General features: G+C 50.3%; 8 protein-coding genes across 8 annotated transcripts; 4 read left to right on the top strand and 4 right to left on the bottom strand.

The window, feature by feature from the left end:
• Positions 1-482: 482 nt before the first annotated feature.
• Positions 483-3445, bottom strand: N7481_005384 (CeGAL family transcription factor; the record flags this gene model as incomplete). The annotated part of the gene is made up of 5 exons (XM_057264603.1): positions 483-1968; positions 2034-2791; positions 2845-2956; positions 3025-3281; positions 3350-3445. 5 exons carry the CDS (start codon positions 3443-3445, stop codon positions 483-485), a joined length of 2709 nt encoding a protein of 902 aa, XP_057122323.1.
• Positions 3446-4839: 1394 nt separating this feature from the next.
• On the bottom strand, positions 4840-6585 carry N7481_005383 (coatomer subunit delta; the record flags this gene model as incomplete). The annotated part of the gene is made up of 4 exons (XM_057264602.1): positions 4840-5743; positions 5812-6008; positions 6062-6505; positions 6583-6585. 4 exons carry the CDS (start codon positions 6583-6585, stop codon positions 4840-4842), a joined length of 1548 nt encoding a protein of 515 aa, XP_057122322.1.
• A 492-nt stretch (positions 6586-7077) lies between these two features.
• N7481_005382 (uncharacterized protein) lies at positions 7078-9576 on the top strand (the record flags this gene model as incomplete). Its single annotated transcript, XM_057264601.1, has 2 exons — positions 7078-8205; positions 8272-9576. The coding sequence occupies 2 exons, from the start codon at positions 7078-7080 to the stop codon at positions 9574-9576; spliced, it is 2433 nt and encodes an 810-aa protein (XP_057122321.1).
• A 1674-nt stretch (positions 9577-11250) lies between these two features.
• N7481_005381 (uncharacterized protein) lies at positions 11251-11499 on the bottom strand (the record flags this gene model as incomplete). The annotated part of the gene is made up of 1 exon (XM_057264600.1): positions 11251-11499. The coding sequence occupies one exon, from the start codon at positions 11497-11499 to the stop codon at positions 11251-11253; it is 249 nt and encodes an 82-aa protein (XP_057122320.1).
• A 9-nt stretch (positions 11500-11508) lies between these two features.
• N7481_005380 (DUF803 domain membrane protein) lies at positions 11509-13157 on the top strand (the record flags this gene model as incomplete). Its single annotated transcript, XM_057264599.1, has 7 exons — positions 11509-11522; positions 11560-11651; positions 11711-11736; positions 11845-11935; positions 12010-12100; positions 12156-12608; positions 12674-13157. 7 exons carry the CDS (start codon positions 11509-11511, stop codon positions 13155-13157), a joined length of 1251 nt encoding a protein of 416 aa, XP_057122319.1.
• A 429-nt stretch (positions 13158-13586) lies between these two features.
• N7481_005379 (uncharacterized protein) lies at positions 13587-16736 on the top strand (the record flags this gene model as incomplete). The annotated part of the gene is made up of 4 exons (XM_057264598.1): positions 13587-13941; positions 14025-14740; positions 14804-16128; positions 16166-16736. 4 exons carry the CDS (start codon positions 13587-13589, stop codon positions 16734-16736), a joined length of 2967 nt encoding a protein of 988 aa, XP_057122318.1.
• Positions 16737-17557: 821 nt separating this feature from the next.
• Positions 17558-20587, top strand: N7481_005378 (putative importin beta-2 subunit; the record flags this gene model as incomplete). Its single annotated transcript, XM_057264597.1, has 3 exons — positions 17558-17659; positions 17808-20417; positions 20486-20587. 3 exons carry the CDS (start codon positions 17558-17560, stop codon positions 20585-20587), a joined length of 2814 nt encoding a protein of 937 aa, XP_057122317.1.
• A 2012-nt stretch (positions 20588-22599) lies between these two features.
• On the bottom strand, positions 22600-23115 carry N7481_005377 (CVNH domain-containing protein; the record flags this gene model as incomplete). The annotated part of the gene is made up of 2 exons (XM_057264596.1): positions 22600-22796; positions 22986-23115. 2 exons carry the CDS (start codon positions 23113-23115, stop codon positions 22600-22602), a joined length of 327 nt encoding a protein of 108 aa, XP_057122316.1.
• Positions 23116-27487: the final 4372 nt, after the last annotated feature.

Raw genomic sequence — 27487 nt, 5'->3', positions numbered from 1 at the left:
ATATCCAGGGGTACCGGGTTTATGGGACGATAGCAGGCCCAACAAAGCTACCCATCACCTGGGACGCGAAACATGCATATGGAGTGCGGGGGAAAAATGGGATAGAGCTTGGACTGCAGTTTTAGAGCATATTGGGCTGTGTAAATAGAATTGGAACTAGAAGGGGACCACCGACGTCATTAGAAGCAGCAAGTGAGTTGCGAGCAATAGGCAATGAGCTGCTAGCTAAAGATTGGAATAATAGTACAAATGTCATTTATCCAGATAGCGATGAAGAGTTTCTCTCTACCTAGAATTTCTATGGTGTTGTATGGTTTATGATTTGATCGGCCAAACAATCAATCTCAAACAAACAAACCAAGCACATGGGGTGACAACCTGACACCCCCTGCCTAACTCGACATCAAGAACATTCCTCAATTTCTCAAGCATCTATTATTTATTCAGATGATACTTTTGTGTCTAATAACCACGGCGGCCTCTCAACATATAGGATCTCCCCAGAAGTAGCCCAAGTCAATATCTAGATTTGGTCCCGTTGATGGGAAAAAGGAGCCGGTAATCTGGCCAGTCGCTGGGTCATAAGGGAAGTAGTCATCGTAAGAGCTTCGACTGGAGCTTGACTTATCAGGCTTAATGAACGGATCCATTAGGTCCGGTGGCTCTACTTTGTCAGGCGCCGACATCCCGAGTGGGGTGTCCGAATGATCCATCGGCGAGCAAGCGATGGAGTCCATATCTGCAGCGATACTGTCGATTGCATTTGTTGAAGGCAGTGCAGCAGACGGGTTAAACGAAAGGTGATCCATGACTGTATCATCCGCGACAAGTACGATCGCGTCGAGCTCTGAGGCATCGAGAAGGGAGGGTGTAGATGAATCCTCATTTTCAGATATATCAGAGAGACTGATGCCGAACTGAGGCGCAAGGCGGCGTAAAAATCCATCACAGAGTCTCCATGCACGCTCACATGCGGCATTTGTCTTGGACAGGGTGTGTAGCCAGTCAAGTGCTTTCTTGGCCGCTTTGGAGACCATTGCTGCCTTTTCGGGAACGTGTTGGGCTTGGAATGCAAGCTCCAACAATAGGACAGTAGTGGATTGCATGAGGTAGTGAAGTGTACACCACCACGGGGATATCCGATGCAGGAGCGCGGCATCTGGAGAGTTCGGGAACAATGTCAACATGTGGCATGCTGACTCGACACACTCCGCGGCCGTCTTGCTGCAGAATTCATAGGTTCGATCGCCATCTGAATGTGAGGTGTCAAGTCGATACAGACATGGGCGTGTAATGCCAATCTTCGTGCTGTAGAAGAGAAAAGCAAGCCCCATTCGCTGTCCCAGAGGGCATTGCGAAGTCTGCGTAGAAGTAAAGTCGTAGGATGGTGGAAGGTTCATGAACCAAGAGTCAATATCAAGCATCAAGCTTTGGATTACAAACTCGGTACTTGCCCACGGGGCTTGCAATGCCTCCGGACTGTAAAGCTTGACGGTCATTCTTTTGGCAATAGTTGTAAGCGATGTCAACTGCAAAAAGTACAGTGACATGCATGGTGCAAGACTCTTCAAGTATTCAGCTCGACTCATCTTTGTATCAGAATCAATGCCTTCATCCGTTGTGTCTGAATCAGCAGCCGAATCGAGTCTGGCTGCGCTATCTTTCAGGGTCATCTGCTCCAGGGGGCTGCAGGTACTTCGTCCGGCGGTACTGATTAAAAGAGATACTTCGTCTTTTTGAAAGTCACTTTCATCAAACGGCACGGGAAGGGGTGTAGTGCAAGAACTGTCGACGATGCAGGATGGCCGACCGGTCATGACAGTCAAAAGATGCTCAACCGAATACAATGACCACCAGACACGGTATCTGATCTCTTTCGAAGTATTCGAGGTACAGGATCCGACATTGCGAAGGTGGAGACCAAGAGCCAATGCACCTCTGACCGCACTTCCAGAAAGTTTCCAAGCCCTAGTGAAAGTCGTCATATCAGCAACTAATCCAGAAGAAGATCGAAACCTCAAGAGCTCACGTACCTATTGATATGACCGGAAGAGATCATATAGAAGCAGGTAAGTCCTTCGACCTGCAATTGCTGGAGATCGGGGTGATGTAACAACTGATCCTCAAGGCTAAGCATTCTGGCTCGTGAAAAGTAAACCTGGTGGTCATCCTCTTCGTCGTTCAAGCCTGCGCTGGTCAAATGTTCATATTTTGCAGCTATTGCAAAAATGAGATTGAGTATGGCTAGCCATTTACTCCCAGGCTTTAGATATGGCTGGCTGAAGTAGGCCTGAAACTGGGAGACAAATGTGGAAATCCCAATGATTGGAAAAGATGGATGAATTGAGGCCAGATAGGAGTTTAACAATTTCGTTGCCGTTTCTTTCGGGGGAACGACACTGGAATCGACTTTATCTGCGTTGGGAATTTCCAAATCGTCAAGGTAGTAATTCAAGGACGCAACCAGTGAATCACTCGTATTTTCGGGACGTGGAGTCAATGTCGGAGATGGTAAAGTATTTTCGTCATCTGCGTTCGAATTGTTGCACGGCCACTCCTCGTTCTCGTTGTTGACTTCCTTGCTAAGCCTTTGGAGCCAAGTGATCTCAGAGCTTTTCCCCATAAATCCAGTCGAGCGAGCTACTTCATCTCTATTGAAGTCCTCATTTGTATGGTCGACAAGATCTAGAGGTGCATCAGCGGAGGGGTGTGAAGGAGATGGTTCAGAATTCAACGGCCTTTCCCCTGTAGCATTGGCATCGCCGTCCAGTGCTAACTCAGAAGCGGAATCCTATTCTAACTCAGATATGATTTCTTTTAGTGGAGACGAGTCGGGTTCCATACCACTGCCAGGGCGATGTTCACGAGTTGTTCGTCGGAGACACCAAATCGATTGCTCAGCTTGCTGATGACATCTTCGTATGCCTGTACCTTTGCGGACAGGCTTGCTAGTTGACTTTCGATTTTCAATTTTGGGTTAATATTTGCATCAGTTGTATAGATTAACAAGGGCAAGGGCCTCACCGTTTCGATTTTTCTCTTTTACCATCGGTATAGCAGCAGATAATACCTGCCTCTCGGCAATTCCGGCACCCCGACTTGTCTCCAGTACACTTTGTCTTCCTCTGTCGGCAGGACTCGCATGCTCGACGTACGTGACGGCGATGAAACCTTCCCGGAGACGTGAATGCAGGCTCGGCACCATCAGCAAGACGTGGAATAGCCATTTTCTTGGTACCTATTTCAGACTCAGTTCTCTGAAGAGATGGCATAGAGTTATCCTGAAAGATATAGTATATTAGATGAACAATGTATAATTCAAGTTTGTATGATGAGATAGCATACATACCACACTGGATAACTGACTGCATGTTTCTGCATCAGCACATGACAACTTGAACAAGCTTTGCTGCTCAGTCCATGATGGAAAGTGGATATTGCTCATGGCGGGATTTGTTTAATAGTTTCCTTTCTAAGTCTTCGATTGGGTCGATCACAATTATTGAACATTCATGAGAAGTCTTGAGCAATTTGTGTAAATACTTGAATTACCTTCAGTGCTCTATGGTGCTTTGTTAGAACCTGATGCGTCGATCATCATTGTAAACAAAACCAAGATGGAATGAGGCGAAAAGAAGGCATCGGAGGTTCATGGGCATTTAAGGACTTAACCTATGAAAAAGGTGGAACATTGCGTGCGACGAAACCAGTAACTTGAACCAGCAACCAGCAACTCAATATACAAAATGTTTGGGTCATCACACGCATGGTAACCTAAATTACTGTCCGGCAGATATCCGGCAATGACGATGCACCGAAAGAGAGGTGACAAGCCTGTGGGAAAATGGCCACTAAGATGAAGTTCAGGCCCGGTCCCTCGACAAAATAGATTCGCCTCTTGGAGCTCCAGAGGTTGCTGAGGCAAATTTGGGTTCTTTCGGTGAGGGAATTTCCTCTTCTACACATCTGATTGAATGCTTTGATTTGCCATCAACCACATATCGACGGAGCTGCATTAGATTCCGCTTGGTCACACCCAAACAATGGCCATACCCATAAATAAAAACCCATGATCTATGAGATCCTTTTCGCGGCTGCTGCTTCGGTTGTTCGAACCGATAGGTGACAGGTTCCGATAACCGCCTAGGTAAGCGGGATTGTTCCTTCTGGGGGGACCGAGGACTGGGAATCGGACTCTCCGATGCCAGCAGTACCCCAAACCGAAAGAAACTCAATCTGCCAAGACCGGTAAGCTGTTATGATATTGTGCCTCATATCCAAAGCTAGACAATGTGTATAATGGCCTAGGCCTGGGGTGAAATGTAAACATGACGCTAGGAAGTGGTGGCGCATAAGCGGCTGTCCCTGGTTGCTTTAAAGAACCGAAGGGTTGACATCCATGGATGGGAAGTGAGGTACAAAAAGCTTGACGGAACTTACAAGCCATGCTTGTTAATGCCGACGCTACTGCAACTATTTTGACCGCTTACATACTGGAGTCGCGTCTGAAGTCTATAATTCTGACGTCGTGGCCAAGGGCAGACAGATTACGCGCAGATGATTAGAATGGGCATCACGACCGGCATTCACTTTTGTTGTCAGGCATTGTGAGCGGGTAGTTGAGTTATCAGGCAAAGGTGCATTAAGTCATGGTAAGGTCTAGTCATTTTGTGTCAATTTTGAGTAAAGTTAGAGACACGGTCCTGGAAGAGGACGTGAAAAGGCAATCAGATAACAAGGGGCTTAGAACACGGTCTTGAAAGCAAAGGTGCCAGGGGAGAAAAAGGCCACTGTCCGAACATCATTAAGTAACAAACTCTATACAATCCGACTCTTGGATCACTGAATATGGAAGTTCTCCGCAACGCTGCGAACATCCTTGGAGTAGGCAGTGCTTTCCCCTTCCATCTCCAAAAGGGCGACATCAAGGACGTCCACATCTACGAAAGGCTGGGACTTGGTAAAGCGGACGCTCATTGGGAAGAAAACGTCTTCATCGGCATCGGTAGATTCGAATTCAAAACTGCCGGAGGGGTTCGCTTCGTCGACCGCACCAAGGTTCCAGTCAAGGCTATCACCCGAGACTTCGTAGACAGCATCGAAGCTAGAAACAGCAGGCTCAGTTTCACCGTAAGGAATGGTGACAACGACGTCTTGCAGACTGTCCGAGCCGGTAAGCTCGTATTCAACCGTCACGGTGGTAGAGTCAGAGCCCTTGTTCACCCATACTGTGAAAGTAATGGGGAGAACTTCAGCGTTATCAGCCGAGCTAGCAACGCGCCATCGCAGAACACCAATTGCATTGTTGGCGGGAAATCTTTTAGAAGTGTCCTTCAGTTGAATGGTGGAGGAGCTAGTGAAAAGGGCCTTGTCGACATTGGGGTGGGTCCGGAACTGGGCGCCATGAGTCGGGTTGGCTTTAAGATCAAGACGGAGCTTTGTGAAGGATGGGTCGGTGATGCGGAGTTGAAGGTCACCCTTGACTTCGAATGACTTCAAGGCACCTTCTCGGGTAAGCGTGGCGGAAATGGTCTCGGCGATGGTAATATTGACTGGCTCTCGGTCCACGGCGAGAGATTCGCGAGCGGAGGGGACTTCTGGCACGGGCGTCGAAACCTCTGAGCCCACCAGTGGGCTGGATTCCTCGACTTCAGGGCCCAGATCACCTCGGACCTTCTCGTAGATATCAGTTGCCTTGGATTTCTTGCCCAACTGCATACCCTTGCCGCGAGACGGGAGAGGCCTAATAAGTTCGCATGTTAGAAAACGTACATATCACAACAGCCAAAGCTACATCCAGGGTTGACATACTTGGCAAATGTCTTCTTCTTCTCTGCCTCGTAGGAATCGTATGTGTCGGGCACGGCGGGGCGTGTGGGAGGTGTGTAGACTGGGTAGTTTGGCGCCCTTGGGGCAGCAGCGCGACCTGTGCGAGCAGCCTCTTTGCGCTGCATTTCCAATTGCTTGGCCTTCCTCTTGCGCTCCTCGCTGGCCTCCAACTCTTTGTTCTGTCGAGACAGGTTAGCACTGACGTAGCCCCGCAGTCAGTTTCAAGACCTACCCGCTCGATGATCTCCTGGATTCTCTCCTCGTGACTCTCCATTTCGAGGAATGTCTTGATCTGAGAGAGCGAAAGGTTCTCCCGATAGCCCTGCGTCACCAATTCATCGAATGCGCTCAGCAGTTCGAAGGCATTGCGCAGGATCTCCCGCTCATCCAGACTCTTGCAGATACTGGTGGTCACTTGAGCAAACAGGTGAAGACTGTCGATATCTTGTAGGATGTTTGATTGACGGTTGGTGATCAGGACGATGTAAAGCTCGTCCAATGGCTGGTAGACGAATCGGACATTGTCCTGCTCCACGGTGGTGTGCTGGGTCCCCGAATCCGCAAGCTTGGGGAAAGAAGCCAGAAGGGCTTCAATGCGCGAGCGGGAGATCTCGCGGAATTGGCGCGAGAGGACCGCTTTGCCTCCGCGAGTGCATATCGATGCTGCGAGAACGACCTGTTGTGGGAAGGCAAGTATTAGTATTAGTATGGGTTCCTACGAGTAGCGTGTCAAGAAGGGAGCGTCGATCCTACCATTGCGAAAGAAAGTAGATATTCGAAGAACAGTGGTGTGGGCGAGTATCAAGGGTGCGCGGTTGTGTCAGCTGTCTTTCTGTGGAATAAGCGCAGCCTTGATGAAGAGAAAGCCCCTTGGTGATGTTGACGGACAAGTTGCGGGCAGCTACGCTACTCTGTTCTCTTCGACTTGGCCCGTGCGCCTCCCTTTTTCGCTTAGTCCGGCTTGGGGAGGAAGACGGGCCAATCTTTTCTTTCTTCACTTCACTTCACTTCACCACACCTCGACATCCCACTTCACCCCCAAAGGGTTTCACCGTGATCTTGCCTTCCGCTACTTGAACTATTTAAATGTGAACAGTTCGGCGGTCACTTCCTCCTCTCGTTCCATTTACGCCTCCCATCCATTATCTCCCGAAACGCCACCCCTCGTAAACCCTACACGTCCCTTGACATCCACTTTTGACGCGTCTTCATGCTATGACGGCAGCTCCAGCCCTATCTTTTCAAGCCATGGAGGTCCCTGCTCTTGAGGACTCGATGGAAATGGCCTCGCCCTACCAGGGTCAGGCCGATGACTTCGATATCGATATCGATCTGATGGAAGATCATCCCTCCAACATGGACAGTGACATGGTGGGCGCTGATGATTTTCCGAACACGTCCCAGCCTTCTCTCTTCAACGATGCGATCAATGATGCCGATATGGCCGATGAAGAACCTTCCGAAGGGTCGATGGTCGATGCTGACAATTTTGTCGATGAAGATCACGACATCGAAGTCCAGGACGACGCTGTTACCTACGAAGCAGATATGCTTGAGGGTGATCAAGACGAAGAGATTGTCGAAGCTGTTCCGACTATTCAGATCGAAGATGCGGCCAGTAATAATGACGTGACCCACCACACCGACCAAAATATCACCGACCAAGCCGAAAGGATTATCGGATTGACCCCACAAGCTCAAGAGCTACAACCCCCATCGGCTCCTCCCACAAATGAGGCAGAAGTCCTACAGCATGATCAAGAGCTTCAACCTCAACTCACGCTCGACCAGCCGGAGCAGCACGATCAAGGGACCTCTTTGGAGCCAGAGCCAAAGCCAGCCGAACAGGATCAGGCCGACAAGCCCAATGAACCCCACGGCACTGCTGCTGCTGCCAGTGTTGACATCGATCAGGCAAGCCTAGATGAAGGAGCTAATGCCACCACAGAGGATAAGGCTGTGACTGCCGAGACGCAGCCTGGTCATCAAGAAACATCTATCACTGAAGACACTGAAACAAAGCAGGCTGTCGAAGTCCAGTCGTCTTTCGCTCCAGCCATCGACAATAATTCCGAGCATCCTGAACACCAGGATGTAGACGAATCTCACGGGGAATCTCATGAGGACCAGCTGCATAGCAGCAGTGAGAATGAATCTTTACACCCAGTTAAGGTGCTTTACCAGGATAATGAGATCTCTCTTTTTCCACCGCTTGAAGGTGACTCGGCAGAGACCTTCTTCTTGCACGATGAGGATGTCGCGTATGACAGTGTCGGCAAATTGTTCAGCTCTCTTCGTGAGGTGCTTCTAGATAATGTTGCGGATGACGAAGTACTTGTTATTGATATCGATTCGCTTGGTATTCAACTAACAGAGGTATGTCTGAACCATGACACCCTAACCCGATCTATTTCTATGGTTATGCTAATTGTTGTATCACAGGACTCGACGCACAATTCTAAGATGACCTTGCATCATATTCTGGAGATTTACACCCGGCTCAGTCAAAATGATGGCACCAGCGAGCCCGATGCGCTTTACCTCACTCTTGGAAGCAAAATCTCTGCTCATTCCGAGCTGGCTGGTCTTGACTCTGCTGCACATGAAGGCAAAGGTCTATCTCAAATTCATGCGTGGGATGTGGACTATGAAGATGCTGGTCACGAAGACGTGCCTGTGCATGAAGAAGATTCTTCTGCAGGAGATTCGTTCGCCGGCAAACCTCAGACGGAGAAGCCCCTTGAAGTGGACGAAATTGGCCAGAATGAAGCCGATGCCCAAGAATCGGCGGCCCCAGCTGAGGCTCATAAGGACTTTGTCCCCAACAATCAGGAGACCGACGCCGCACTTGCAGAAAATGAGCACCATTTAGAACAAGAAAAAAATGCCACAGCTGAGGAGACTCATGATACAGAGGCGAATGACTCTCACCATGGAGATAAAACAAAAGAGCATGATAGCTTTGAAGACCCAAAGACCGAATCCTCCGCTACCATCAGTTTACTGCCAGAATCCACTGCGCAGCTCGCAGATGCATCTGTGGACGTGAATGAGGCTGCCCCGGAACATGCTGAACAAAAATACCAAGCCGATGACGACAAGAGTGGGCAAGACTTGAACCACAAAACATCTGCTTTGCAAGGGGCCGATGAGCATGAGCAGGACCAGAACCCTGAAGAGTCTCAAGATGAAGTTTCATATGAGGAAACGGAGGCGCCCGGAACCGTAGTTGACACCGATGCTATTGATCTCACATGTACCCACGATGAAGGACTTGTCGACGCACCTAATGCTCGAACCGAAAACCAGGAAGCGACAGCCGACGAAGGCGATGACCATGAATCCCTGGGAGAATCCGATTCAACGGTGGATAATGCGCCGCAGGAGGAAGGCGCTGGATTCGAAGAGCACGATCTAGATCCCGAGGACGACTTGCTTGGTATCGCTGAAGACGTGCTGCAGACTACTCAGGGTGATTACGATGATCACCTTGAGAATTCCGAAGATGATTTGACCACACCTCCCGGCGAAGAAGTCGATGGTCATGAACCCCATACCGGCGAGGACGAAGAGGACGACCTGTATGCGGACTTCGAAACCTCGGAGACCATTGAACTGGGCGAAACAGATCACTCCCTTGCTGACTCCCAACCCCACGATAATACGTCTACCAAACGATCTCGAGAGGATGACGAGTGGGACTTTGCGGACGCCGACCCCGAGCTCAAACGCCGTCGACCCTCGTAAATCACCATGCGTGATTTTTTTTTCCGGCCACGATATCCGCCGATGTCAAGACCATATTCTTGCCTCGGTGGCCTGCCAATCCCCTCGGTTCTCGTGGATACCAGTGGCCTAGGGTTTCGGCAATTTTCAACAGTGTAACACCCCATCTACTAATTCTGAACCTCAGCGACGGCGTTGACCCATATGGGCGCGGCTATGTAATGTGTGCCCGGACATGCTCACCAGGTACGTCTTGAATGCTCTTATATCTTTTCTGTTTTTTTTTCTCCCTCTCCCTCTCCCTCTCTCGGGTCCCAATCTCTTCCCCTCCCTCTTCCCCCCGTGGGAGATGGAGCCCGAGGGGTGCTCGATACCCCAAGAACGCTCGCAATTCCTCCCTGTTTCTGCATAAACCACCGCCGTGTTTTGCTCTTTGCTTTTTTGTACGTCGATATGGCATGTTCTCTCCCTTTGCACGCGCATGATACCACCACTCCCGGTTCTCTCGAAAAACTTTGCACTTTGCTAGGGCGTTGAAGATGGAGTTTTGTGTTTTCTTCGGTCGGACAGTGTTTCATCTGCATGTCACATAGTTGGCGTCATTCGGGCGGCATAGTGAATTTTCTTTTAGAATAACTAGGTGCTTGCAATGAGACAATGTCCTATTACTGCATACTGCTTAAGCTGTCGTAATAGTACTTGTAATCAATTGTTATGGTTTGCATGTGGTACCGACTCGGGGTTGATCGACATGGCAGTAATGCAATTGTTCATGGGAAATTAGGCGAGATCCACAGCCTTCAGCTGAATGGTCATACTACTAGTAAGTGTACATACCATATCATCCATCGTTAGTCCATACTCTGTAAAAAGAATCTAGATATGGTTGCCTGGGAGCTATCGTGGCCTATGGCAGCGGCTTGGGGTTAAGCTTCCGCCGCATCTAATATTTACTATTATTTACTATGCATCGTGTCCTACTCCTATCTATTGGGAGGTATTTTTGGGAAATTCTCAAATTGAGGGGTTCTTCAACCAGTCTGAAGTTGTCTGGGCCTAGGGCTGTCGATCTGCAACTTGAACCAGGTCGGGGAGTGCAAGGACCACTATAGTCCTCCGCATAATTTACCATAGAGGTATTTAATCTGATCGAACTAGATCAAGCAATAAAAAAGCATTGGAAGTCGCAGTTTAGTTCCAATGAATGTATCAATGGATGCAAGCGAGATCTCATTAAACTGCGCCTTGGAAGCCCTGTGGAGCCAGCCGGGTATGTATAGAGGAGTGGCCGAATGCGGTTGGTTGAACAAGATCGTTATGAAACGACGATCGCCGCCACGGGCTTGGAACTCAGGGTCTTTCTCTGTACGAGTAATGCCCAGAATGCCCAGCAGTAGCCCCTGTTCTGGTTCGATCCAGCAGTGTTAGTAGTAGTAGTATTGTTTCACGAGTATAGCATTACCAGTATAACAGTATAACTGTATAATAACAGAATAACAGAATAATACTGGTTCTCTCTGTACTCTCTGTACTACTCCTATATAAATAGTATGTTGTAACTGTGTATCTCCCTTACGCGCGTCCCGATCGGCCGCAGTCTCGAAACGGAACCCCACCGCACGCAGGCACCAAACACTCTTGACCTCTTGACTTCTCGTGGGATCTGGACTCTCATTCGACTTCTCCAACCCTTACTCATCTTCCTTTCAGACCTTCAGAATCATTGGGCTGGCTCATTTTTCTGTTACGCCTCCCCTTGTCGCCTTTGCTCTTCCCTGCCTCGGTTCTCGCCCTCGTCCTCGTCCTCAACCTGGCCGCAATCGCCGCAATCCCTTCGTTACCACCCTCACTCTCGTTCATTTCCCGCCACCACTTCTTCTCCCCCGATTCTTCCATCGCTAGCACTGGGGGTCTTTCGACTGTAGGAGCCCACCGCTCCTCCATTTTTGCAAAATGCTTCCAGACAAGTGAGCCCGACTCCCTTCTCCTCGCCGCGCTCTACAGAGCCACCGAGGCCACATATGCTGACAGGTCTGCGCGTGGCGTCAATAGATATGTTGGGCTAATATTGGCCATCGTATCAACAATGGCAATTGGTATGTTCGCGGTCGATCTTCGCATCCTTTGGTATGGTCTGCTAATCGCCTTTCGCCAGGTACGAGTTTCGTTGTTACAAAGAAGGTTCGTTTGCCTCGAGCGCAAGTCCCCGACCGGAGAAGCTGCGGCTGAAGCGATGGTCAATGGTCACAATCGAATCGGCGGCGGACGTGCTAATGGGTTTTAAATCAGGGATTGATGCACGCTTCCGAACGACATGGGTTCGAAGGCGAAGGATTTTCATACTTGAGGAGTCCAATCTGGTGGATTGGTGTCATCATGCGTACGAAGCCCTCCCCTCCCATCGCATTTGATTGGGAAGCGAAATGTCACCGGAGATGCTAATATCCATTACAGTCGCCATGGGAGAAATCGCCAACTTCGCCGCTTACGCTTTCGCTCCTGCAATTCTAGTAACGCCTTTGGGTGCGCTGAGTGTTCTGATCGGGTACGACCGCATCTCTCGCCCAAGCAAAGCTCGCAACATCGCTAACAAATCTCAGCGCGGTTCTTGGCTCATACGTCCTCGATGAGCGATTAGGGACACTGGGTAAATTGGGCTGCGCCATGTGTCTGCTCGGATCCGTCGTTATCGTCCTCCACGCACCTCCCGACACCCCGGTAGATAAGATCGAGCAAATGCTGGCATATGCCCTTCGCCCCGGCTTCCTCATTTATTGCCTGGCTGTCGCGGTCTTTTCCACGGTTATGATCTATCGCGTCGCTCCAAGGCACGGCAAGAAGAACCCGCTCATCTTCATCTCGATCTGCTCCACCGTTGGCTCGGTTTCCGTCATGTCCATTAAAGCCTTCGGTATCGCAGTCAAGCTCACCCTAGGTGGCCACAATCAATTCGGCCGACCGTCAACCTATATCTTCGCCATTGTCACTGGATTCTGCATTCTTACTCAGATGAACTACTTTAACAAAGCGTTGAATGAATTTTCAACCTCCATGTGAGTTGCAAGGCGGCAGCCAAATGCTTTTACCGTTGCTAACCGATGCTCTCCTTCTTTCGCAGCGTCAACCCTCTCTACTATGTCACATTTACGACCGCCACGCTTTGCGCCTCTTTCATTCTGTTCCAAGGATTCAATACCACGGATGCCGTCAACACGATTTCCCTTCTCTGTGGATTCCTCGTCATTTTCACTGGTGTTTACCTCCTCAACCTCTCACGACACGATCCTGATGGGCACCACCTGGTCAACCCTAAATATGATGAGGATGGAGTGCCTACAGACGGAATTGCGAGCTTCCAAACTCGCCGGTCGATGCAGCTTCGTCGTAGCAGCGAGCCGCACCGTCGGAGCTCCTCCAGCATCTACCTGAATGGACACGGTGATCGCGAGGGGCTCATCCACTCATATGATGTGGATAACCACAGCGCCATCGGCCTGGAGGACCTGGCCGAGGAAAGCGACGGAGAGCCAGGACCGACCTACTCGAGCAACGAAGAGCGGGATCGCACGGCTCAGCACACCAAACAGAACAGCAACGTCTGATTCCGATTTTTAGTCTGCTATATAGCACCCTCCCTTTCCTCTCCAGGCTCCTACCATGACGCTTTTCCCTCCTCACCTTTACTCTCCCGAGCTACCAGCCCTGCCGGCCTTTCCGCCTCGCTCCCCGGGCATTCTTTGTAATTTTACTGCTTCATCCAAAATACCCGTGGGCTTGCGATTCGAGCACATACCAAGGCACTGGGCATGCCCGTATGAAATGATTGGATATGACACTGGGTTTCCTGAATGGTTCTGTTTTATTTTGTTGATTTTGGTAATGGGCGAGTTGCATCACTTGTATATATTGTGGTTTTCTTTTTTTCTTCTTCCTCTTCTACACCCATTGAGAAATTTCCTTGCAATCAATAGACTTGAAGCGGGTGGGGCACTTTTCCCCGAACCCGATGATGTATTTGCCGGTCAGCTGTCATGGAAGATTTCCCATCCGAAAACAAGTTGCGGGCGCGCGTGCATGCCCTACAGTGTCCTTTGCCCCACGCGACGGTGCCAAATGCCAAAAACCGGGCACCGCCGGCTTTCCCTTCCCCAAATCTCTACTCCGACGCGATGCCGGGTCTGCTGCGGAAGCTTGTTGTCGTTGCCGCGGTTGATGGCTTGATCCTACATGGCCATGGCGTCAGCGGTCCTCGGCCCAACAATGGAAGCAACAATGAAGCCTCGTCGATCCGAATCGACTATAAGACGAACAGAATCACGGCCCTGCCAGTCTCAAGCCCGGAGACACTGGAGGGACGCGACAGGCTAGAAGTATACGGGCTCGTCGGTATGTCGACTTTCAGCCCCCCCATGCTGAATATCCGACACCACCCCAGACCCAATCCTGACCACATTATGGATATCCAACAGGCCTGCTCTCCGTCGCATCACACTCGTTCCTTGTCTCCATCACTCAGCGCCAACAGGTTGCCCAGATCCAGGGCCGTCCGATCTACGCCGTCACCAATGTTGCCGTCATCCCTATATCCTCGCAGACAGACGCCGCCCGCGCAATTGCTCAAGCCCGGAAGGAAGTGACTCAGGAAGAGCCCGATATTGACTCAGGCTCTGACGAGGATATACCAGATAATGAGACCGACGGCGCGGAAACGGAGATTGGCAGCGCGCCGACCTCCCCAGCCCGTGAAACTCTCCATGCGCGGGGCATGAGTGTGGGGAGTATAGCCGAAGATGTGATAGAGAAGCGAGTCCGGTTTGGCCGCTTTGCGGCAAACTGGCTTTCTCGCAAGAATCTCGGTCTTCCACGGCCTGGGTCCCTGGAGAAAGATGATGTTTCCGAGTCGCCATTCGATGACTCGTCGCGCTTATCGAGCGATAGCTCGGGAGCTAAAGAGGAAGCCACCGAGGCTGCTCCGTTGCCAGAGGCATCAGACGCCCAGGGTGAGACCAATCGACCAGACTCAGACCAGGCGGCGGAACTTTTGCCGAAATTACTTCGATATACGAAACTGTTATTTTCTTCACATAATTTCTTTTTCGCATATGATTATGATCTTACGCGGTCTTTCAATGCACAGGAAGCTCGAAGGGGACAGCTGCCTCTCCATAAAATGGTGGACCCCTTGGTATGTTCTTGAACGGAAATTTTCCAGTAAGCTGCCTTGATCTTGGTCGCTGATCTACAATAGTACTTTTGGAATAAATATCTGATGTCTACGTTTATTGACAACGGCGCACACGGTTTCATATTGCCTTTATTACAAGGATTTGTTGGCCAGCGAGAGTTCACAGTAGCTGGCTCTGAGAAGACTGCGGACAAACCAGCTCATGAAGGTCTTACTGAAGCTCTAATTCTTGGAGAAAGTCAAGACCCGGAAGCTGTGGAGTCCGAGGCTCCTAAGCGGAACTTTTTATTGACCTTGATTTCTCGACGGTCTGTCAATCGACCCGGTCTACGCTACCTTCGTCGCGGTGTTGATGATGACGGGAATACTGCCAACACCGTTGAAACGGAGCAAATCCTTTCAGTGCCAGAGTGGGACTCTTCTCATAACGCCTACTCATACCTCCAGCTACGAGGCTCGATTCCTCTATACTTTTCCCAATCGCCATATGCCTTCAAGCCCATCCCCGTGTTGCACCACTCAGCGGAAATAAATCAACTCGCCTTTGGACGACACTTCCGAGAGTTGAGTCGGAGGTATGGCAAAATCCAGGCCGTCTCCTTGATTGACAAACATGCTGGGGAACTGAAGCTTGGTGAACAATATGAGAGGTATACGGACGTCTTCAACGAGGCGGGCGGCATTGATGGCACGCCGTTGCGCATGGAATGGTTCGATTTCCACAACGAATGCCGCGGTATGAAGTTCGAGAATGTCTCACGTCTGGTTGAGGGTGTCAAGGAAACCCTGAATGAATTCGGCTATACCACTATCAAAGATGGCAAATCTTCGGATATACAGACAGGCATTGTTCGTACGAATTGTATGGACTGTCTCGACCGCACCGGAGTCGCACAATGCGCTTTCGGCCAGTGGGCTTTGGAGCGCCAGCTACAGAAAGAAGGCATTCACATTGATTTGGGCGGAGACTCGTCCACACAATGGTTTAACACTCTGTGGGCGGACAATGGAGATGCAATCTCGAAGCAATATTCGTCGACAGCTGCTCTCAAGGGAGATTTTACCAGAACCAGGAAGCGAGACTACCGCGGAGCTCTCAATGATCTCGGTTTAACACTCTCCCGATATTACAATAATATTGTCAACGACTATTTCTCCCAGGCTTGTATTGACTACCTCCTTGGGAACGTCTCAACACACGTCTTCGATGAATTCGCAATCGAACTCCAAACCACTGACCCAGGAATTTCAGTCGGCAAGATTCGCCAAAATGCCATCGACACCAGTTGCAAAATCGTCATCAGCAGCCCGTCGGAAGAATTCCTCGGTGGCTGGGCCATGCTGACACCCCGCGAACCAAACACCCTACGGACTCTCCCCTTCGAAGAGTCCGTTCTGCTGCTTCACCGACGCCGCCGTGTACAGCTGTCGCTTCGACTGGGAAACGGACAAGGTGCTCTCCTTTGAGAGAATCGATCTCCGCTCCATCTCGCGCATTCACTATGGTACATATATCACCTCCATCCTCACAGACGGCCAATCCGATGAACGAAGCAATGTCGGCCTAGTCATCGCCTACCGTGATGGCGACGAAAATGCCCTCCGCGTCAACACGCGCACACTACAGACGAATGTGCGCCCCGAGAATCTGGAGGCCATGGCGAGCTCGAATAGCGAGTGGGATCTTGTTTCGTGGCTGCGTGGCACAAAGCGTGCTACCACACGCTTTGTGGCTTTCAAGTCGCTTCCAGTCGCTAACGCGGTGGCCAGTCCGCGCCTTGGTCCGAGTGGAGGTGTAGGGAGTGTGAGGGAGCTGGATCGGGTGCGGACAATCTGTCATGATATTGAACGGGCTATGACCGCAGGCGATGGGCAGAATGTCGATTCTGTCTCTGTGGTTGAGAAGGTGGATATTATTTCGTTGGCGGATGCGAAGAAGCGGACGGGTATTTTGGAGACGCTTGTTTATGATTTTAAGAAGCTGGTTTGGGCCTAGATTATGGACTGTGTAGATGATGCATTTGCCTTTATTAGTACATGATGAGATGTGCTGTTACAGTCCATGGATATGCCAGTGCCCAGTATGAGGTACCTCGTAGCTTACTTGTACTGGGAGATGAATCGAATACCCCTAGATGCTACCTAGGTACCTACTAGGAAGCTATTCGTGAAATTCCAAACTCAATAGGTTTCCAAGGTAACACAGATTGAATAGTACTACTAGTACTAACTATATAAGTTAACCACGTCATTTGAGTTGGTGATAGTATACTAGTTAACTTAGTACCTTCGTAATACGTAGTGTCTATTGTAGTGAAGTGAGGTGAACTCGATATTGCTGGATCGCAAGTGACACTATAAAATCACCGCTGACTCTCACTAGCCAGTGTCTACTAGTACCTACCTAGGTAGGTATACTCAAGATATGTCTAAGATACCGTAAGTTAGATATCTATACTCTATCTTTGGATTGCTCGCCTGTCCCCCACCGCCTTCCGTTGTGTTTTCCGTGGCAGAAAAATCCCCCTCTCATGGCACTTTACGCTGGTGGCTTGCGATGCTTTACCCTTTACTAGTACTTTTCCTCTTTTTTTATTTGTTCAACTTGAAGTTCCCTCTTTTCAAAAGCCTGGTTTCCCTCGAATATTGTCCAACTCTAGATTTATCTCCTCTGGTAGTGAACTCCCAGCGAATCTCATCTGCTCTCTCTGTTCGTGGGGAACAGCGGGCCCGCACATTCTTGGCGGGGCCTCTCCTCCTTCCTGTGCCACACGCACTTTTGCTTCTACGCAGTTGTTCACCTCAACCCACTCCAACATGGATTGGCAACCCCAAGATGAGCCATTGAGGCAGTTAGCCTCCTGTCTCAAAGACTCGCTCAATGGCCAAGACCAGTCCATCCGCAAACAGGCTGAAGAGGTATCGCAATTCTCTTTTTCTTTTCTTTTCTTTTCTCAACGCTCGGCCACTACGCATAATTCCCCTCTCTTCCCCCCCTCCTGCAAGGAATATCGCCAGTTAGATAAACGTGAATGACTGACCATGACCTATCCTATCTTCCGAATAGATGCTCTCTCAAGCAACTTCTTCTCCCGACTATGTCAACTACATCACCTATCTCTTTTCCACCCCGCAGGTACCTGCCGCCGTGGGCATGGATGTTGGCACTTACGCCATGGTGCGCTTCGCCGCCGCCATGAACATGAAGACCAAACTCCTCATGGCCTTCCGTACCGTTCCTCCCCAGAGCTTGAACTTCATTCGTTCCGCCGCCCTACTCGCCCTGCAGGACGCCGACCGCCAAGTACAACGAGGTGCTGGTAGCATCATCACCGAGGTGGTTCAACAGGGTGGTCTCCTGGCCTGGCCTGAGGTTCTCCATGAGCTGATCGCCTTGGTTGGAAATGCCAGTGGCGACGTTTCACTGCCCTCTCAGGAAGCCGCGATGGCAGCTCTGTTTAAAGTCTGCGAGGACAACCGCAAGATTCTGGACCGCGAATATCAGGGCCAGCGCCCCCTCGACGTCATCATTCCCAAGTTGATGGAGTTCACCTCTCGTCCGAGCGCGCGCGTGCGATCCCTCGCCCTGAACAGTATCCATGTCTTCCTCCCGCACCAGCCCCAAGCCCTCATGGGTTCCTTGGACCTTTTCCTGTCGCAGCTGTTCAATCTCTCCGGCGACCAGGATCCCGAAGTGCGAAAGATGGTCTGCCAGTCATTCTCTCAATTGGTGGAGTTTGCGCCAGAGAAGCTGATCCCACATATGGAGGGGCTGGTCAACTACATCCTGATTCAGCAACAGAACCAAGAGGATCCCGAACTGTCTCTTGACGCTGCGGAGTTCTGGATCGTTGCTGGCGAGCAGCAGCGACTCCAACAGCCGCTTGCGGCTTTCATGCCGAAAATCATTCCCGTTCTGCTGCAGAACATGATCTATGAAGAAGACGATGTGATTCGCCTGATGCAGGAAAATGATGACGCTGAGGCCGACGACCGTGCCGAGGATTTGAAGCCTCAGTTTGCTAAAGCCAAGAGCGATAAATTGAATGCCGCAAAGCAAGGTCAGCAAGCTAATGGTGCGGCCCCTCAGCAGGAGGAAGATGAAGATGACCTCAGCGAGGGAGAGATTGAGGACTCTGAATTTGGTGATGACCCCGAAGACGAGTGGACCCTGCGGAAGTGCTCCGCTGCCGCGCTTGACGTTTTTTCCAATGTGTACCATGACCCTATCTTTGAGATCATTCTACCTTATTTGAAGGAGACCCTGCGCCATGATCAGTGGCCCAACCGCGAGGCTGCAGTTCTCACCCTTGGTGCCGTTGCTGATGGCTGCATGGATGCTGTTACACCCCATCTGCCTGAACTGGTGCCCTACCTGATCTCTTTGCTCACGGACGCCCAGCCCGTCGTGCGTCAGATTACTTGTTGGTGCCTTGGACGTTACTCTGAATGGGCTTCGCACTTGAGCGACCATAGCCAAAGGGTGCAATTTTTCGAGCCGATGATGGAGGGTATCCTCCACCGCATGCTCGATAACAACAAGAAGGTGCAGGAGGCAGCCGCATCGGCATTTGCCAGCCTGGAAGAGAAGTCAGAAGATGGCCTGATCCCATACTGCGAACCCATTCTTCGCCAGTTTGTCCAATGCTTCGGCAAATACAAGGACCGCAACATGTACATCCTCTACGACTGCGTACAGACCCTTGCAGACTGCGTCGGGTCTGAGCTTGCCCAGCCTCATCTTGTCGAAATCCTCATGCCTGCCCTGATCGGGCGGTACAACCAGATCACTGATCAATCCCGAGAGCTGTTCCCGTTACTGGAATGTCTTGGCTACGTCGCCAATGCTTATGGAGATGCATTCTCGCCATTTGCTGCTCCTCTATTCCAGCGTTGCTCCAAGATCATCTATCAAAATCTCGAGGAGTCTATCGCATCAGTAAACAATGAAACCGTCGACGAGCCCGACAAAGACTTTCTGGTTACTAGCCTGGATCTTCTGAGTGGTATCATCCAAGCTATTGATCCGCAAAAGAGCAGCGAGCTTGTGGCCCACTCGCAACCGCAATTCTTTGACCTGCTCTGCTACTGTATGCAAGACTCGAACTATGAGGTCCGTCAATCCTCATACGCCTTGTTGGGTGACTGCGCCATCAATATCTTCTCTCGCCTCGAGCCCTTCATCCCGACCATTATGCCTATCCTTATCAAGCAGCTCGACCTGGATCAACTTCCTGACGATGATCGCCACACGGGTTTCAGCGTGCTGAACAACGCTTGTTGGTCGGCTGGTGAAATCGCCGTCAACGAGAAGGTAGCCCTTGCTCCCTATGTTGAGAAAGTGTATCACGGACTCTTGGCCATTATCGACAACGAGGAGATTATTGACTCGGTTAATGAGAACGCAGCCATGGCTCTTGGCCGTCTTGGTCTCTGCTGCGCCGACCACATGGCGCCACATCTAGGCGAGTACGCCAACTCCTTCCTGAAGTCGATGAGCAAGATTGAATTCACTCCGGAGAAAGTTTCTGCCTTCCTGGGCTTCAACACCGTGGTCATGAAGAACCCCCAGGCCATGGAGTCTAGTCTGGTCGACTACTTCCAGGCCATCGCCTCGTTCCCGAGCAAGTTGCTGTCACTGGAGGAATATCGGGATATTCAGAGCTCCTTCCAGCAGGTATGTATTAATTCACGTCAAGTCACCAGACGAGGGAGGGGCCTTCTCATCGCTAACTCATCGAACAGGTTCTGCAGGGATATAAAAACATGATACCCAACTTCGATTCTTTCCTATCGCAGCTCCCTTCGCCCGTATCTCAAAAACTGCGCACCGTTTACCAGGTTTAAGTTGAGCCGGACATCTTTTCAAACTCTTCTAGCATCGATTCTTCTCACTTCTCCGCCATATGAAAACTGCGTGCCACGGCAGTGTTGGCATTTGGAACACACTACACAATCACAAACACAAACACACAACCAAACAAACACGTGAAGACTCTGAGGGAAATCTTACTTCCCTTCCGTCACAAACCTTTCCTCTGCACCTGAAGTTCAGCGTTTTCCATTTTCCAAATGTCTTGAAACCCTCTGGGCTTGCATTATCATCCATCTGACCTAGAAATAGGAGGACACAATGAATGGGTTAAAAGGCTAAAAAATTAGGTCAATATCAATGCGAGATAATGAGCTCTCATCTGGGCGTTTTATTTTTTGTACCTTTTCCCCTTTCTGCTTTGTTTGTTCAATTTCCCGTTTCTATTGTTTGTTTTGCTTTTTGCATAATCCTTATATATGCCTCTTGGGGCATGACCCGATGGGGATTATGGGAAATGACCGCGAGGACTTGACGCGATATGACTGTTAATCTATGTTATATCTGACGACAGCAATGGGCACGGCCATGTGACATGTTTTTACTCTTCTGTTCTCGCATGCCCTTGTACATGCCCATGCCTATGCCTATGCCCGCCAGACCGGATATGTTGACACTCCCATCAAATATCCGCTTCCAGCACTTACTAGTACCCAACCACCATCTCTTTAGCTTAGATAGATAGATTAGATACCTAGGTAGATTCTCCTACATGCATATTATGTTCAAAATGACTTCATATCATATCAAATGTATGTACTACTATGTCATTTGATATTCAGGGATTAATATCCTCCTTTGTTTGGAAATTGCCATGTCGCCTGCCTCCGCCCTTGAGATTTGAGTTCAGGAACGTCCTCGGGATATTTTTGGCATATTCCACCTTCCACCTTCCGCCCTCCTCCAACCCTTTAAGTCGGTACGGAGTACAGAGGAACGTACCCTTGCAACATTACAGAGGTATCTGTGCAGCACCCCACCGTCTAACCTCGCTTATTTGACGCCTCGGACGTGCCCGAGCTTATCCCACGCGAATAGCGATTGGCCCGGGCGTACAAGACCAAGACGCGAGCCTTTCCCGATCGCGTTTCTTTTCACGAAAGGAGGCAGGGACTCATTCGCCCCGCGCTACTCATTTGATCCTTGCCCTTTCTTCCCTTCCCCAATTTTTAAGGACCTTCCCGTGGTGGGCGTGGGTATGCCAGTGCCACTGCCAATATCTAAGACATCCATAGCTTGGGGCTTAGCTGCACCCTGGGCACAGTCCCTCGCGAAATGCATCTCTTTTTTATTAGCGGTAGTTTTGCAGATCGCATGTTCGGACGTTTGAGGTTATTGCAGGCAGATTACTCCATGCCCCTAACACTACTACTAACTCCCTCCGCTCGATGGGTCAAGCTATCCCTCATGCGGATGCATTCCACGAGCTGCGGTCTTCGTTTCCTCTCTATTCGGGAATAATACCTTTCGGGTATAGATAATCCAGGCTTTAATTTCTTCGAAATTTGCTCTTTTGGGGGGTGCCTTCGACGTGGCGCGCTTTGAGAACATTTTTCAGGGGGCTTTGCCTTTACCGGCCTTGCTGTTTTGGCTTGGTGGACCCTGTGCCATCAACCCTAGACCTTCGTTTCATTTTCAGCCTCAGCTGCGGTGTGACATGCACTTCCCCATGCACTGCCCGTTTGACATCGTCTAACCTCCTTCTGTCCAGAGAAGCAGTCGACAGGCTCCTTACTTCGAGTGTGATGACTCTGCGTCTGCTTGGCATTGCATCAATCAAGACCGTTGTGGAAGCTGTCTCCGGTTACCAGATTTGGAGATATGAGAAAGGAAACGAAAAGAGAGAAGAAAAAAGAGCATTTACAATAAACACTTTCTATTTTTATTTCTAAGGTTCTCCTCTTCCCTTGCGCCGATTCGCCCTCTCGCACTTCTCGTACTTCTCGCATTCCTCGCATTCCTCGGCTTCTCCGACATGCATGCACCCCTAGAAACAATCCATGTAGCGCAGATGTCCATCCTCATTCTTGATACAGGCCGCCAAGTTGACCGTGTCCTCGTTGTGCATGCCCTCTTCATCTTCCAGCTGCGCGTGCAGCATGGGTTCGTGGTTGGGGCCATCCCACTTGAGAATGACATCGGCCGCATCCTCGGTGAAGTTCTCAGCACTCCAGGCGAATTTACCTGCGGAGCCTCGTTAGTCTTGGCTTCGCTAAAAGCTTTCTTGGCGGAAGGTTTGGATGTAGATGTAGATGCAGATGTCAGTAGGTTTGGGGACGGTTTGCGCGCGCCCCTCCCTCTTCCCCCATCGGTACTCCTCTTGATCTGGGAGTGCATGTGCAAGGGACCTGTGATGACCTCGGGTGAACGTACCCTTTATCGCGCCCAGGACGTTATTTAGGTCGAGTTCTGAATAAGTTGCTTCGCCCGAGGGCCGTTGGCAGTATGCACAGAGGATGTGCCCATCTTTCAGGTGTACGTTCATCGATGATTTATGGAACATTGCGGCGTGTAAGCTAGGGAGATGGGGCGTGGCTTGGAAAATGAGATAAAGGAATAATTGTAATCAAAATGGGACTGATGATAAGAGGATACGTCTAAGAGCACCAGAGCACCTTAGATGAGTTGGCAGCGGATAACGCTAGAACACCGTCGGAATCGAGATGTAACCCCGAATCCAGCATGAGATAGAAAGAGGGAAACAGAGCCCAAGTCTAAGCCGCTGCTGGCCACGGCTGATAGGTAACTAGGATGTGGCATATAGCTTGCCCCATGACATCGCTATGCTGTCGGCGGTTTTGGTAGCTGCTGCTGGTCATGCATTGCCCCGGAAGAAAGGACGCGGGAGGCGCTGGCTGTGCATCACACTGGCCTCATGATGATGCCAGGGATTTCTGACCGGGCTGGAGGGGATGGGATTTCCCTTCCACCAACAGAGTCTGGAGAGCCTGGGCAGACAGAAGTGGTTGGCCCTAGTGCCAAGGTCACCATGACTTCATGCAGGGTGAGATGGCAGGCGGACGGAGGACGGAGGAGAGAAAATTGGTCAAGCAGGCCCACAGGGGCGGGAAATTCAGCCTCACAGCAGTTCTTCAATGCAGGCGCAGCGGGCTAATTAGACGAAGGTGGAAGGGCAACCATTTGGTGGGCAACAAACTGCAGAGGTGGCTAAAGAAGGTTGACGCTAATACTTTATTTAGTAGCGCGGGAGGGCTGTCAATCGAGATATTCTCTAAGGTTTCGATCTGTGCTTTTTCTTCTTCAGGTCTGCCTTATTGTAATACTATGATAGTACCCAGGCAATCAGATCTTACCTTGTTACCTGGACAGTAGGTATAGCCGAAGCGACGCCCCCTTTGATCTTGGTAACCCATTTTGGCACTGCGATCCTCACCCGTCTTTGGATCATTTCCAATGGGTTCGCACACAAAGCTAGGGTCATTTTAGTTAGTCGGGATCGTCAGAACCAGCCTCAATATAACCATAAACCATACCCGGCCGAACGGTCCATTGATATGGGGGGGGTGATCTCGACCTGATCGACGTGGACTCAACAACCTCCGAAGAAGGTATGCTGGTTGCTCGTCTAGAATGGCCTCATCTTGGCATTATAAAGTTAGTTAGCGTGGCTGCTGGCCCGTGGGCCGTGCTTTTGCTCGATGCGGCCACGAGTCTGCAGCGTGGTTGGGTGTTGGATTGGGTTGAGAAGGAGAGGGGGGGGGTCTGGGGTAATCTTTGATTGTATGTATAAGAGTTGTCTGGGGATTGAATGGTGAGTGGGCGTACCTTGATGTACTACGACTTGGATACATCATCAAGGGTCTCCTCTTTTCGACCGGGCTATCCAGGGTTTACCTTTCGCGTCAGCAATACCCAGCCAGATGGTCATGGTGTGCGGGCATGGGAGTGGTGCTGGCGCGCTATCCCGGGGAAAACACACACTGCTTCCTGCCCCTCCGCCCTCCCCCCCCTGGATCTAGTCGAAATGAAGGAGTGGGGTGCGCAAAATGGTTCCTATTTCCTTTTATTTCCCCTGTCTTTCAGTGGGGAGAAGAAGAAAGAAGATGGAAATCTCCGTTCCGCACAGCATGCGAATAGAGTTGGGCTGTCAGTTCCTCCCGTCACTTATGGCCCCCAAAAAGGGCCAAATGGGGATCCAATCAATTTCAGTAGAGCTCATTGGTCAAATCGGCTCTGTTGGACCCAATTGACCATCTCACTCTGGTTTAGTGCTGATCCCTTTATGCTGCAGTGAACGCTAACCCTGTTTGGTGCCATGTCGCGAGTACCGAAGCCTCACCGCGATGGCGAGCCACTGGCCTTAGCTAACCTCTCGCACGGGCTGATCAGGTCTCCATCAGACTAAACCGCCTTTAGAACCGCTGGTAGTTACCACAATCATTGTCTTGGCCTGTCAATGTTGCGGAGAAGCGAACTCGTCCGTCGCACAGCCCATGGTTCACACTTTCCCCCGACAGGATTCAGGATTCTCCGCTTTTGCCATTAATGGCAGCGAGCGTATTCGGCTGATTCTTGGTCGCTGCTTGTATTCTGCTGGTTCCCTTGGCTAGCTTTGATTAAGGGGGTTGGGTGAGATCTTGCGAGAAGATCGTCACACAGATGACTCTGCGAACCTTGGGCTTGTAGCACCGTGAGATCGTGGAGCCACGTGTGGGCTGGTGAACTCTCGTCAACTCTGATTAACTCTGCTCTATTCTGTGTTGTTGCTGCTGCTGCTGTACAAGTTATCTGGCGATGTACATATTCAATTCTCGCCTGCAGCTGCAGGCCACACCGACTCTGATATTGCACCCCCAGAAAACGTGGTCGTCAGGGCTTGAACTAGCGGTCACACAGCCACTGAAATCTTGACATTCGATCCGATTGTCAAGACTAGTGAGCTAGATTTCCCTCGCCCCACGAAGCTCCTCCAGGATCTTCAGGTGGTGGCATGAGTTAGCCCTTTCCCCTGGACCCTGCAGCAACCGTTCCTCAATCTGTCGAGGTCGTCATCAGCCTACGCCTACAGTATGGGTCTACTAGTTTGTATGTGACCCCTGTCGATTTGAATCTCTGTGGAATCCCTGTCCTTTTCCCCCTTTTGAGTCTCCGACGCCTTTTGCCTGACAGGTCAGGGGGGGGGGGATTCCTGGTTCGCTTCAGTTTCTGGTCCCAGTGTGTCGGGACCGTCCACGGAGATGTGGGAAAAACAAAAAGAAAATACAAGGTTTCCAGGATGTCGGGGCGCCATCGCGGGAGGAAGGAGACCGTCGACCCGAGAGACCGGGCTTCACTGCACACCATCGACGCCAGGTGAAATTGTTGAAGAGTTGATTTGATTCATCATGAGACGATCGGGTTGCACCTGGTCCCTGTTACTCCCTAGTTCCACCAGTACTGCCACTCTGACCACTCATTGCCACTGCTATTTAGGCCATTCAGGGCACTCTCAGCCCATCTCATCCCTCTTCCTTCTGGCAGAGACATCTGCATATTCGGTTGTCTTTTCCAATCTTAGTCCGTCTCAACCCGTCTGACTCACGCTCGGGTGGAAACGGGCTCATTTAGCCTAGCTCTTGGTTGGCCTAGCTTGACCCGCGATGGGCGCCCCTCTTTACTCTTCAGGGTAAACGGTAAGTTGCTTGGCTCTAGACGTTGTGATCCACAATCCAGGGTCCCCGATCGCGCCTTGCTAGGCAATCCTGGTCGATCTAAAATCCCCTTGGCGATCCAATCGTCTACTTCATCCTGTTCATTAGTAACAGGTAAGTAGTAGCTCGCATGGACAGGACATCTTTATATACAAAGAAAGAAAGAAAGGTGCTCCAAGACGGAACATGCTACAGGGTGTACGCATTGGTTCTCAACATTTACGAAGTACGGAGTATGCCGTGGTAACATGTCTACACCTACTATGTAAGTACATACATAGTTAGTATGTATACGTACATCCATCTCAGTACTCCGTACGGAGTAGTTAAAAGCAAATCTAAATTGCAGAAATTGGTCGAAAAAGCAATGTGCCGCCACCACATTCCTTCCCCCCCTTCCTTTTCCCTTCCCCCTTTCCGTGCATCCTCAGGAATGAGGGATCTCTCACTTTAAAGATTGCTTTGACACAACTCGTAAATCCAACAATCAACCAGGGGGCTATGGCCACATAAGGGCGTTCTTAGTTGGTTTTGAACGGAATTGGAGATCCCTGGGCCGCGAAATGATGGCTCACATGCGGGTGGACCCCCAGACTTGGAAGCGTAAGGAGCTAAACCGTTGAAGGCAGCTGGTTAAAAAAAAAAAAAAAAAAACAAGGGAAACAAAGAACCTTTTTCTAAAGCCTCCATGTGGCGTCCAGCCTAACCTTTGAGCTGACAGTGCCATCCTGGTCGTTAGAGGCTCAAACTCTTCGATCGTCGGAGACTTGGGGTGTCCTGCTAATTATAATTGATCTCACTTTTCTTTTCCCAGATGGAACTAATTTTTTAATTTTTAATTTTTTAAATTGTATTTCGTTTTTGAATTATTTCTGATTTTAATTTTAATTTTATTATTATCTCTAATCGATTTAACTTGCACCTGACCGTCGGGACGTGATTACTATCCATCCAAGCTCTCTCTTCAAGACTCAAAGGCAGCCCACCTCCCTCGCCTAGACGTCTTTGGTTTTCGCTTCCCTCATCCTCTATCCCCAGAGTTAAATTATTCGACTGCCAGCGACTGTCGAGCCTCTTGATTTCGGATTCTCGATCTGCTAGTATTCTCCACCGGGGATTTCTTGGCTCTACCGGTTGAATCGTGCAGCTGCTCGTATTTCCACGTGCGGAACCTCCTTCTTGACATTCCCTAAGTTATTTTTATACCGGGAGATCTTCTATAAA

This window comes from Penicillium waksmanii (assembly GCF_028829765.1).
Source record: "Penicillium waksmanii strain IBT 27052 chromosome Unknown utg000005l:1.0-5232799.0:1.0-5237142.0, whole genome shotgun sequence".
Lineage (NCBI taxonomy): Eukaryota > Fungi > Ascomycota > Eurotiomycetes > Eurotiales > Aspergillaceae > Penicillium > Penicillium waksmanii.
The sequence above is the reverse complement of the archived record's forward strand: the minus strand, read 5'-3'. Positions and strand labels throughout refer to the sequence as shown.